This window comes from Eleutherodactylus coqui, chromosome 8 (assembly GCF_035609145.1).
Source record: "Eleutherodactylus coqui strain aEleCoq1 chromosome 8, aEleCoq1.hap1, whole genome shotgun sequence".
Taxonomy (NCBI): domain Eukaryota; kingdom Metazoa; phylum Chordata; class Amphibia; order Anura; family Eleutherodactylidae; genus Eleutherodactylus; species Eleutherodactylus coqui.
Genome location: NC_089844.1, coordinates 146,471,275 through 146,484,072, shown reverse-complemented (window position 1 = coordinate 146,484,072; position 12,798 = coordinate 146,471,275). Strand labels below are relative to the sequence as shown.

Genomic DNA, 12,798 nt, shown 5'->3' with positions numbered 1-12,798 from the left:
TTGAGGATGCTTGAAATATAAGCCCTACTCCAAAATTAAGCCCTGCTAACAGTTAATTAAAAAAGTCAATTTAAATAGTGTCCAGGAAAAAGTTAAACCTTTTTAAACAAAAATTAATATAAGACACCGTCTTATTTTTGGGGAAACAGGGTATGTTCTACTGGGTACTCTTTGGCACTCATATACTGGCAGGCATTTGCAGATGGACCCAAATGTATACTGTGTAACGCTGCGCCCCCGTACATCACCCATTTCGCCATCTACTAGACTCATGATCTATAAATGTCTCTGGTCTGAATCCCTTCTTTAAGGGGGTTGTCTCACGCCGAAACGGGTTTTTTTTTTATTCAATAGGCCCCCCGTTCGGCGCAAGACAGACCCAAGGGATGGGTTAGAAAAAAAAAAAGTTTATTACTTACCCGAATCCCTGCGCTGCGGCGACTTCTTTCTTCCTTTACCAAGATGGCCGCTGGGATCTTCACCCACGATGCACCGCGGGTCTTCTCCCATGGTGCACCATTGGCTCTGTGCGGTCCATTGCCGATTCCAGCCTCCTGATTGGCTGGAATCGGCACACGTGACGGGGCGGAGCTACGAGGACCAGCTCTCCGGCATGAGCAGCCCCATTCACCAGGGAGAAGACCGGACTGCGCAAGCGCGTCTAAAAACGCCAGAAGACAGCGAATTTAGACGGATCCATGGCGACGAGGACGCTAGCAACGGAGCAGGTAAGTGAATAACTTCTGTATGGCTCATAATTAATGCACGATGTACATTACAAAGTGCATTAATATGGCCATACAGAAGTGTATAACCCCACTTGATTTCACGAGACAACCCCTTTAACTTTGTATCCAGAGAACCTAAATTGAGTGCTTACAATTAACAGAATAGAACGTATCAACTACAGGTTTTACTTAGAAATTCACATCATTACATGTATAAATGAGGCATCCAAACCCGGATATTAACGTTATGAGGTACAACGTAGCAGCTCATGAAAACAGATCATTGCAAATGACGGCACTTGTGTAAAGAGGGCACAAGAAATATGGCCGTAGCCTGCTGGTGTCCAATCTCCTGAGCAGCCCTGCAATACAGAGTATTATATACACGATGTGGACAGAAGTATTGGGACACATAAAGTGATGAAATTCAATTTTATTCACATTCTTCAGTACATGTTGGTCCACCTCTGGCCTCAGTGACCCTACGAGGTTGCTTTGTAGTTCAAGTTCCCATAGATGTGTGGAGGGATTAGCCTCCTTACCTCCAGGAGCGCCTCAGATAGTGATGCGGGGGATGATGGGTGTGTTGGGTTTGCGTAGATATGGGGTTCTAATTCATCCTGAAGATGCTCGATGGGATTGTGATGTGGACTTTGGGCTGGCCAATTAAGTTTACAGACGTTCTGCTCCTCAAACCAAACCCCAACACAGTGTGCCGAATGACACGGTGCTCGGTCATGTTGGTGGAGACACGGAGCCTTACCAAAGTATTACTAGCGAGAAGGTAATGCCACGTTGTCCACTGTGTCTCCGTACCCATTGGCGTTGAGGGTGGACTACACTATAACCAATGGCCCTAGACCTTCCTAGAAGAAGCAACCCCATACCATAACAGAACCACCTCCAAACTTCACTATTGCGATGATGCAGTTGTGTAGAAACTGCTCTCTAGCTGACCGCCACACCCAAGTGCAGTCATCCGAACGTTTGCTGGTGTTCTGTGATACATCTGTCCACAACACACTCTTCCACTCATTTACAGTCCAACGCTCCAAGCACCATCACAGGCGCCGCTCGTCCATAGTAACCCTTCACATACCGTACCCTACGGCTGGTTCTGGTGCTAATAGATGTTCTAATGGCCTGTAAGACCTCTTGAGTAAGTGTGATGTGCATGATACCTCCACAGCTCATACAAGGTTCAGTTGACCACATACTGTCAGTTTTCGAGGTCTCCCTGAACGTGGTCACACTGCCCACACAGTGGACTGATTGGTTGGTGACATCCCACCACCAAACCCCTGCTGGAGGTCTGTCAGCTCTATACCTTGGGGGCATCAGATGGTTTCTGTACCGGGATATACCTGCGAGATCCTCTCCTTTATACCTAATACTCACACCTCCGATTTTCATATCCCTCTCACCTGACAGCATAGGATTGGTGGGGGTCCCAATACTTCTGTCAACATAGTGTATGTCAGTAGAAATCACGGCACGTAGCACAGAAGAGTCAGATGTAGAAGGAAATCCTGTCCGCTCATTACAGAGATGGATAGATAAGCAGTAAATCCAGTGCAAACAAACATTCCAGTGCAGAATATTGTAAACAGTAGAAGGCAGAGGTAAAGAGGATGTACAATTGTGACATTTAGGTAATGCTCAGCTTTTGGGGGGTTATTCCCATTATCAAGTGATGATCAATAATTTAATCCTGAAAAAACCCTTAAAAAAAAAACAAAAAAACACAATAAAGCCATCCCTCAGTAAACCGCCTAGCACATGCTGCGAGGGCGCCTTCATATTTGTCGGAATATTCTGCCCCATCCACACTAAAATCCCCAAGTGTAACGTGTGAATTGTGGCATTCATTTGCAAATGGCTACATTTAGCCATAAATCCGTGTTAAAATCCACGTTAGACGCGCAAATTTTGGTGGGTTTCCATGGCAGACTATTCTGAGTGCCCTTACAGCGGTGGCCGGGGCTGCAGGGTGCACCTACATACAATATGTCCAATCAGGAGAGAAAAATGAATGTCATGATAGAAGAAGAGGAGGGCAGCCCTTAATACCCGGAGTGTTACTGCAGGCACCCCCGACACAGGGGTACTCGTTTAGTCTGTTCTTGAGAGGTTTGCTAACTGAGGGTCAGATCGTCATTTACAGAATATAAGCGGTAACACATATCAAAAAAGTGGGGCAAAGAAATAATGAAGTAGCTGCTAAAAGCAACCAATCAGATTGTAGCTTACACTTTCCAAAGGGCTTTTGAAAAAGGAGGTGGACTCTGCATAGTTGCTATAGGCAACTGCTGTGATAGAGCCCTATGGGGAAGAGATGTGCAGCACTGTGCTAAAACTTTTAGGCCAGTGTGAAAAAAAAAATGCTGCAAAGTAAGAATGCTTTCAAAAATAAAAGTGTTAATAGTTTTTGGTCAATTATCAAAATGCTAAGTGATAGAAGACAAATGTAATTTACCATATATACTCGAGTATAAGCCCCCCCCCCCCTTCCCGGCTTATACTCGAGTGAGGTAAAAAAAACAACAAAAAAACACCGCAATACTCACCTCCCAGGCAAGCCGTTTGAGAATTCTCCCCGCTGTCATCTCCCTGCTCAGCTTTTAAATCCCCTGCCGTCAGCGCTGTGTAAGTAAGCTCTGTGATTGGATCGAGCGCCAACCAATCACAGGCAGCGCTCAATGATTTGCAGCCATTCAGTGGATAACATCACTGAATGGCTGTGATTGGTTTATGGAGCACTGGCTGTGATTGGTTGGCGCTCGATCCAATCAAAGCGCTTACTTACACAGCGCTGACGGCAAGGGAATTCAAAGCCGAGCAGGAAGATGACAGTGGGGAGAAGTCTGAAGCAGCTTACTGCACTGCCGGGGAGATCACCGTGCCCGGGACGCCGGCTGTCAGGTGAGTATTGCATTTTTTCTTTACCTAGTATATACTCGAGTATAGCTAGGCTTATACGCGAGTCAATAAGTTTTGCCAGTTTTTTGTGGTAAAACTTATTGACTCGGCTTATACTCGGGTCGACTAATACTCGAGTATATACGGTATATCACTATTTGGAGGGACCATCCTTTGCTTTCAAAACAGCATCAATTCTTCTAGGTGCACTCGCACAGTCAGGGAGTTTGTAGCATTAATGTCAGGTGTTTGATTAACCAAATGTTTAAAATAGGTAATAATGATCCTCATTGTCATATGTAGGTTGAAATACAGTCATTAAATGAAACAGAAACAGCTGTGTAGGAGGCTTAAAACTGGATGAGGAACAGCCAAACAATGGTGAGGCTGTGGAAGACAGTATCATGTCACAGATCATACACCATGGCAAGACTAAGTACAGCAACAAGACACAAGTTAGTCGTACTGCATCAGTAAGGTCTTGCACAAGCAAAGATTTCAAGGCAGACTGGGGTTTCAAGCTCTTTTGAAGAAGCAGAAAGCATCGGGCAACATTGAAGAACGTAGACGCAGTGGTCAGCCAAGGAAACTTAGTGCACCAGATGAGAGAAACATCATGCTTACTTCCTTTCCATCAGCTCAGAGGTGGCAGGAACCAGTGGGACCCAGGTACACCCATCTACTGTTTGGAGAAGTTGGCTGGAAGTGCTCTTCATGGAAGAACTGGGGTCATAAAACCATATATTCCACATAGATACAAGACCAAGAGACTTTACTATGTAAGAAAACATAGGAACTGGAGTACAGAACTATGGCAGCACATGTAGTGGACGGATGAGTCAAGATAAGAAATATTTGGCAGTTTGTTCCCTGAAGGTCTACAACAAACATCTAGCCAATGTCGTTAAGAACTGTAAAGAAGAACAAGGAGTCCTGGAAGTGATATTATGGTCCCAAGAGCCCCGATTCCAACATGCAGTCAGTCTGAGATTACATGAACAGACAGAAGGATTTGAGTGAGCTGATATCCACAGAACATCTGTGCTTAGTTCTCCAACCTCTCTGCCGAGTTCCTTCAAAAACAGTGTGCAAGTGTACCTAGAATTGATGCCGTTTTGAAGACTAAGGCCGGTCACACCAAATACTGATGTGATTTACATTCCTCTTTCGTTCATTAACTTTATTTCTGTCAATAACAAAATGCAATCTATTAACACTTCTATATTTGAGAATATTCTTACTTTATGTAGGTGTTACTGCTAAGGGCTGTATGTTACAGAAACATGCCAGAAGATCAATCCACTGGAGAACCACCAATAATTGCCAAAACAGATACCGAACCCCTTTGTGCAACTTGGAGATTTCCATTTTACAAAGGGTTACAGAATGCCCAATTGATCACCTATGTTCAGGATAGGTCATCAATAGTTGACTGGCAGGGACCCTCTGCTCAGAACCCTTGCGGATCAGCTGACTGAAGTGACGTCAGTGCTTAGCTGAGTGTCACGGTCACTCGAGTCTGGACCAGGCACAGCGGCATGCACTGTATAGCAGCTAAATCCCATTCACTTGAATTGTAATGAGCTGTTCTCAGGCCATGTGACCAATGAATGTGATGTCAGTGGCCTAAGAAGAGGCTGCAGCACTCATGCCAACGATGGATGCTGTCAAAGGAGGGTCTGTGCTCTGTAATTTGGGATAAAGGTAGAGGTTCAAGGTCATGTGATCCGCTGGCCTGTTTCTATGATGGGCGGATTTCGCCCAATCACATACAGCAGACTTGTCGTAGAAGTTTCTGCAACTGAAAATCCATTCTACACATTACGGGTTATTTCTGCAGCATGTGCATGGATTTCTGCAAGCCCCATTCAGATGGCAATGAGACAGTGTCTGAAAAATTTGCAACAAACCTGCCATTTGTTAAACTCAATTTACACGCAAAGACGATCGCTCAAAATTCGTTCAAAAGATAGGGAGAATGAAAGTTTAAATGATCATTTTGCATAAGCTGCTAATGGGCACTAATGCCCATTAGCAGCTTATTAGCTTAATTGGCATGTAAATGAGCCTCCGAGCCCTGTATACAGAGAACAGCAGGTGGTCTGTTATCTGCATATAGCCCTTTTATTCTGCCTTGGGACAGCAGCTGAATACAATGTTATCAGCACTCCCGTGGAGAATGACAGCCTGCAGTCCCTGCTATCAGCTGGCCAGCCGAAGATGGATTTTAAACTCAACACAAGAGTTAGGGCTCTTTTCCACAGTCGTTTATCGGCCAACCATTTTCACGGTCAGTAGATATACGCTGTGATCTGATGCATTGGATTCCAAAGCATCAGATCACATGGCTGTATTACTGAGACGTAAGAGTGCCCGGCCAGCCCAATATAGCACCGTGCGTTTTTACTGGAACTATGTTTTGGGCTGGAATACATCGGCCGCTGCATGGCCTCCTATGGGAGCCCATGGCAGCGGCCGCAGGTGGGAGGGAGTTTAGCACCTCTGGCTCTCCGCCATCCGTGCAGGCTCACCTCTCGTCTCCTCCCCACTGGATCTCTGCAATGAGAGGGGTGGGGGCAGAGCTAAGCTCCGGCTCATCCCACCTCCTCCCATTGCTGGTTGTGGACAAGGGACGGGACATGCGCGGAACTAAGTTCCCACCCTCTCCCCACCCCTTGTCCATAGCCATCAACAGGAGGAGGAGGGACGGGACAGCACTTAGCTCCATCCCCACCCCTCCCATTGCAAAGAACGAAAGAGGAAGGGGGGGGGGGACACTTGGGTCACATGCAGAGTCGTCTTAATAACTATTTCATGAAACTTCCATATTTCCATACCCATGGTTTCATTATAAGCAAAGTAAGGGGACACCTAACTTTAGTGATAGATTATCATGTCAATCTTCTATAGCAAAAACATTTCCAATGTCCACTGCCTGCAATGGAAAAATATATCATCTGTCTCAGACTGTTAAAATGATTTGGTAGTGTGTTAAGAAGTCCCTTCCATAGATACTGCCTGCTATGTCACTTACAGTGCACACAGGTATATGGAGTATAAACATGGGTGACAGCCCTGTGTGTGGCTAGTGGACGGTCGAGTCACATCAACAGCACTTAAGAGAAAATGCAAATATCAACACATCTGAATCTTCATTCTGTAAAGCTGAACCACGTATGCAAATCTAGTCGCCATTTCTTTACAAATACCTGCAATAGTAACAAAACACAAAAATAACTAGAGGTCAGTCATGTGTCAATCACAGGAGCCGTCCTTCCAGCCGTCTCGCCATCGCTCATCCACCTTGGAGCAGTCAAATGCGGGCTTGCCCAACTTCCTATTGACATCATTGTGGAGCCCGCAGAGCCACTGGGATAGGTTGTGTCTGTTACTGGCGTCCGGCTGTGTACTGGAGAGCCTGCAGACATAAAAGAGGTTCAGTCACCATAGTGAGAAGAGACTTATGAAATACTAATTTATTAGTCTAAAGACCCCTAAATTCTGCAGGTGCCTTCTTGTCTACTAGTCGGTTTCATAGATACAACCTTGGACTCTTCCCTCATTCACCACCGGGCGGAGGAAGTAGAGCGACAATCCGAAGAGCTACAATTACTTGCTGATACATGGGTCACTCACTATTTAACTCCTAGTGCTTTCTTAAAGTGTACCCACACTTTCAAACAACTTTTGGCATGTCATAGGGACACCTCAGAAGGTTTGATTGGTGGGGGTCTGGAACGAAGCAGCAGAAGTGCTCCGATGGTCAACTAACTAGCTGCAGACGGACTCAACAGAAAGTCTATGAGCCCGTCTTCAGCTTGTAAGCAGTGATAGCACCCGGATGAGTGCTTCTGCCACTTCATTCTAGTGATTGGTGGAGGTCTCAGCACCCCCCTTCCCCCCCAATCAAAACTTTTCAATGTCCCTTTGACATATCAAAATTTTCGGAAAGCATGGTTACACTTAATTGTTTTTTCTAAAGGTGCCCACAAATGGAAGAGGATTCAAATCCGGCAGCAGGTGAAGCTCTCCAAATACCGGCACCGATAGGAGGGTAGATGGTACTCTTTATTATTTTTTTTTTTAAAGTGGCACTAGGCCAAAAAATAAAACAAACACGGCCTGGTGTATTTTTCTGCAAATGTGAGCACCAAAAATCGCCATCGAAGTCATGATGTGCAAACGCACGCACAATGTGCTAGGAGAGGAGTGAAGAACTGCGCAGGAAAGAGATCACATCTTCAACTCATTTGACTACTTAGACATTGCAATGGCCGGGAGCATCAGCGCTTTTTTTTTTGGCCGCCCACATACGCACATTCTTTGCTCACGGCGAAAAACAGCAAAATATACTCCAATGCACGCAAAAAAAAAAAAAGGATCATTGTTCATTCCACAAATATGGGGTGTTCATGCGCACGCAAATACGCATACGCTCATATTTGAAGGTGGTCTAATTGTGGAAAAGTAGTGCTATAAGCATGAGGGGGGGAAAAAAAATGCCCCGAAAAACTATGTTTGGTACTGCCATAATCGCAGTGATCCGCAGAATAAACGTAACGTCATTTAGGCGGCGCACACAGGTGGTTAAACAGCCCGCTAAAAGCTCTGTACTGCGCCGACATTGACGTCAGCACGCTATTGGAACGCTGCTGTCTGTTGTATTTTAGTGCGTTGCAGCGCAGACCCCTGTGTGATACCGGCCTCATACCGTATAGTGGACGGCATTAAAAAAAGAAAAAGCTGAATTTTTTATTCTTCTCAAGCTTGAAATTCCGAATTTTCCATAAGAAGAAAAAAAATGAGATTTTAAAAAAAAATCTTTGCCAAAAATTGCCTAGCTCTAGTTGTACCAAAGTAATAAACAAGGCTGCTTTCTTCCAGAAACAGCGCCATATCTGTCCATGGGTTGTTTCTGGTATTGCAGCTCCACTGAAATTATGCCAAGTTGTAATACCACATACAACCTGTGTAAAGATGTGGCGCTGTTTTTGAAAGAAAACTGCCATATGTTTTCTAATCCTACACAATGTCTTTAGTGGTTTAACCCCTTCATGCAATGGATAACAGCGGAGCTCCACCGTCACTGGGGAGCCACCAAATGACAGGGGAGGTCCCCTTGTGGGTGGGGGGTGGCCGCACCTCTCTCTCAGGTCTTCTGCACATTCGTCACAGGGATAAAACTTAGAGAAGAGGTTAATGAAGCTTTTCATCTCCAGCTGCTGTTTGTTGGAGGGGTGGTCCGGGTAATACGCCGCCATTGTGTGCAGGAACGACCAGGTACTGCGGCCGAGCTCTTCACGATCTAGCGGACACTCAGCAGGGCGCTCCTTATCCTCTATGTCACCGTCCTAAAAGGAAAGGTTACAAGTTAGCGAGGCAGACCTCTGCGGTGGGAACGCTAGTGTATTTTTAAGTGGCCCCTCGCGCCATATACTTAAGGGCCGTAGCCTCCTGGGACACGGCCGCCCCTATCATCCGGAAGCCATGGCCCCGGATTTAGATGCTGCAGCCACCCTCTCAAGCCGGGCCACCACCGCCCCTGGCCTCGGGCACCCGGGGCCACCACCGCCCCTGGCCTCGGGCACCCGGGGCCACCACCGCCCCTGGCCTCGGGCACCCGGGGCCACCACCGCCCCTGGCCGCAGCATACCAGGATACTGCCACCACCCTCTAAAGGTCACACCACCCCAGGATACACCTCATTTTGCTGTCTGTCTCACAGTCACCCCTAAGAACACCATAGAAGCCAATTGCAGTAGCTCCGTTGCTAATAGCAACCAATCATCCCACAACTTCCATTTTCCAACCTGCCTAAGAGCAGCAGTCTGATTGGTTGCTATGGGAGACACCACAAGATCAGAGAGCAGGCGGCCCCCGGTTACCTCTCACCTGCGGGGCGGCGCTCTGCTTCCTCTGTTCCCTCATCCAGCTCTTGAAGTCCATGCACGCCCTGCACGGCTTCTTGGGCTTCGCCTCCCCCTCCTGCCCGCCGCCATCCTGCTTCACCCCCGGGATGGCGAACGGGAACCCGCTGAGAGGATTGGAAGAGTTACGGTCACTGGGCGCCGCCATATTGGCAGGAGAGCAGTGCATGCTGGGAGCTCACAGTGACAGGAAGATGATTAACCCCTCCGCAACCGGAGCACCTATAGACAGCTGAGACTTGTAGTACGTCAAGTAGAATCTCCTCAGGTCACGTGTCAGAATCTCCTCAGGTCACGTGTCTAAGTATTACCCAGCCCTGATATAGATATATAAAATATTTTTTTTTAGGTTATTTTTTTTATTTTTTGTCATTTATTTCCTTTTGCCACCATTATGGCTGCATTGTTCCTAGTTTCCTCCCCGCCTCTAGAACGCGCCAGTATTTCCAGCATTAATGTTTCTACCCAGTTTTGAGGTATTTTTCAACCGCGTTCAGTTAGCGCCATATTTCTAGTGGAGCATACCTCCATAATGCGGTATCCCGTGAGATATGGCGCCTCCTCCTCCTTCCATACGCTCCCCTGTACAATGTGCGGGTCAGTATAGGTATATAGGAGGCCAACGCATTGCTGTGAGCCAAACTGCGTTTGCGGTGTCCGATATATACAGGGGTCTTCCAATCGCATGCAGGGGGGTCTGTGTCATACGGGCGTATTTGTGTGCGACAGCCTTGCGTGCGCAATATGCGATATATAGAACCCATTGCTTTCAATAGGTCTGTTCAGAAACGCGGATTTCGTGTGCGCAAATGCATCACGCAAAAAAAACCCCGAAACCGCAGCGTGCTGTATTGTCCTGCATATTTGCGCAAGATAATAACACATTTTGAAGTCATTAAACTAATTGTCCGTGTCTGCGGCCGAGCGCCGGCGCGTGTTTTGTTGCGCACGCAATTGTGCATCATTTGTGTGCACAAAACGTACAGTAAAAAAAACTTGTGCGCGGAAATACGCAATGCCGATGCGCAAAGATATAGCGTAAATGTGTCTGCAAATACACGTACGATGGTGCGACACGGGGCTGAGGGCCATCACTTGCTGATCGGTAGGGGTCCGACTGCTGGGGTGGGGGGCCGCGCTGCTGGTTATATATACAGCGATATACATAGGGCGGCCGTATGGATCAGCGCTTGTGGGCCGGCTTCACATGGGCGGAAGTGCAATTTCACTCACATTTGTGCAGCGTATGGGCATTGTGTTTTTGCGCACACCTGGGCGTGTATTTTTGCGCGTGCGTATTTGCGTGCACAAAAATATACAAGCCTGCTGCCATTCATTTTAATGAGCAATTAAGTTAATATGCGCTACGTTCATGCGCAATACGCACGGAAATAGAGCATGCCGCGTATTTCTTTGTGCTAACGAAATGCATACGCAAAATACGCTCATGTGAACAAACTCATTGGAATCAACGGGGTCAATTCACTGCGCAAATTTTGCTCTTGCCATACGCTGCAGAAAAACGCATCAATATATGCTGTAGATTTTGTGGCGGATCTGTACCAAAATACACCGATCGCACCCAAAACGTGGATCTGACACATTATCCGCGACGAAGTCCAAGGCTGAGCCTCAGCGTGCTACAGGCTCATATGAGTGTATGTTCACAGCGTATTACGTGTGTGTAATATGCTGTACCAATCTCCCATATTGCCGCTGACACGAATTGCGCAGAATATGCGTGCAAGAAAAATCACAGCATGTTCCATCTTGGAGTGTATCACACGCACATACACGCCAATTGGGTACTTAGTTTTCTATGCCCGCTCCTGATCTGCCAGTTGCTAGATATTAGTAAGACTGATCCGATGTTCAGTCACATTATGGTCAGGAGTTTGCACAATACTGTAGGATATCCAGCAGGGGGCGCTGATTTTTGTTATGGGATCCAGAAAAAAAAGTTGTACAGGGTTATTCAAAAAGGAGCAGATTTGGGGATCCGCACATCACCGAGAAGAGGAAGGTTCAACGTTTTTTATGACAGGCTGTAAGTTTCATTTCCGCTCGCAGCAGGACAATCGTAGCATGTTCCATTTCTGTGCGGTTTCCGCCTGGACGGCTTTCATTGGAGTCAATAGAAGCCATCTGTCCCGCGGCCCTTGAACAATCATCATTGTGGAAAGGTCATGGGATCAGCATCATTGCCTACCAACGGTGCGACATTACCTGTACTGTGCATGTGCGCCAGCGCTTATGCAGTACAGATAAAGAAGAATCCAGACAGGTAAGTGGGGTCACCGGCTGGGCACAGGGTCAGATTTCGCTATGCTGTTGTGGGCAGGAAGCCTAAGGGAGATGGAACAATACCTCTGCAGCGCCACCTATTAGAGGGCAGCATTCCTGCAAGTCAAAGTTAGACTGGGGATTGTTACAAGGCTTGTATAAAGAGTCTAACATTGACTTGCAGGAATGCTGCCCTCTAATAGGTGGCGCTGCAGAGGTATTCTTCCCTTATTTGCATATTACCCAGAGGAGCATGGATGGCCTATTGACTCTCTTCACTCACTCACCTTCTGGGTGCTCTCCCTAGGGAGAAAAGATATCGCTCCTGACTAGAGATGAGCGAGCATACTCGCTGAGGACAATTACTCGAGCGAGCATTGTCCTTAGCGAGTACTTGCCCGCTCGGAAGAAAAGGTTCGGGTGCCAGCCGGGGGCGGGGAGCGGTGGGGGAGAGCATGGGAAAATGGAGGGGAGATCTCTCTCCCGCCCCCCTGCTCACCCGCGCCGGCACCCGAACCTTTTCTTCCGAGCGGGCAGGACAAGGCTCGCTCTAGTAATTGTCCTTAGCGAGTATGCTCGCTCATCTTTACTCCTGACCCATGAAAATGTGGAGCGTATGTGGCAGAAAATGGAACTTATTGATAAGTCATAAAAAATGTTGCACCTTCCTTTCGGTGGTGAGGGGGTTGTGTACCTGTCTTCTGTAGTTTGCTTGTAATTAAATCTCCAGATCTGCTGTTTCTTTTTGAATAACCCTGTATATGTACACTATTGGTCAAAAGTTTTAGAACACCTCAATTTTTCCAGTTTTTATTGATATTTAGGCAGTTTAATGTACTTTGAGATGAAAGCAGAGAAGAAATAAACAAGATGAATAAAAATGATGAATTAACTTTGTTTCACCAAATCAAATTAAGATTTTTGCCTCTTCCCAGTAAGTC

General features: G+C 46.8%; 1 protein-coding gene across 1 annotated transcript; it reads right to left on the bottom strand.

Moving 5' to 3' along the window:
- Window positions 1-6,782: 6,782 nt before the first annotated feature.
- On the bottom strand, window positions 6,783-9,743 carry GFER (growth factor, augmenter of liver regeneration). The gene is made up of 3 exons (XM_066576648.1): window positions 9,540-9,743; window positions 8,790-8,998; window positions 6,783-7,065 (listed from the first exon to the last, which is right to left on the bottom strand). Exons 1-3 carry the CDS (start codon window positions 9,741-9,743, stop codon window positions 6,903-6,905), a joined length of 576 nt encoding a protein of 191 aa, XP_066432745.1. The 3' UTR covers window positions 6,783-6,902.
- Between the last annotated feature and the right edge of the window lie 3,055 nt (window positions 9,744-12,798).

Coding starts and splice junctions, on each gene's coding strand:
- GFER (XM_066576648.1), bottom strand. CDS start 9,743: ATGCACTGCTCTCCTGCCAATATGGCGGCGCCCAGTGACCGTAACTCT. Junction 8,999..9,539: donor AGCAGAGCGCCGCCCCGCAG/GTGAGAGGTAAC, acceptor CTTTCCTTTTAG/GACGGTGACATAGAGGATAA. Junction 7,066..8,789: donor GCAGAAGACCTGAGAGAGAG/GTGCGGCCACCC, acceptor TTATGTCTGCAG/GCTCTCCAGTACACAGCCGG.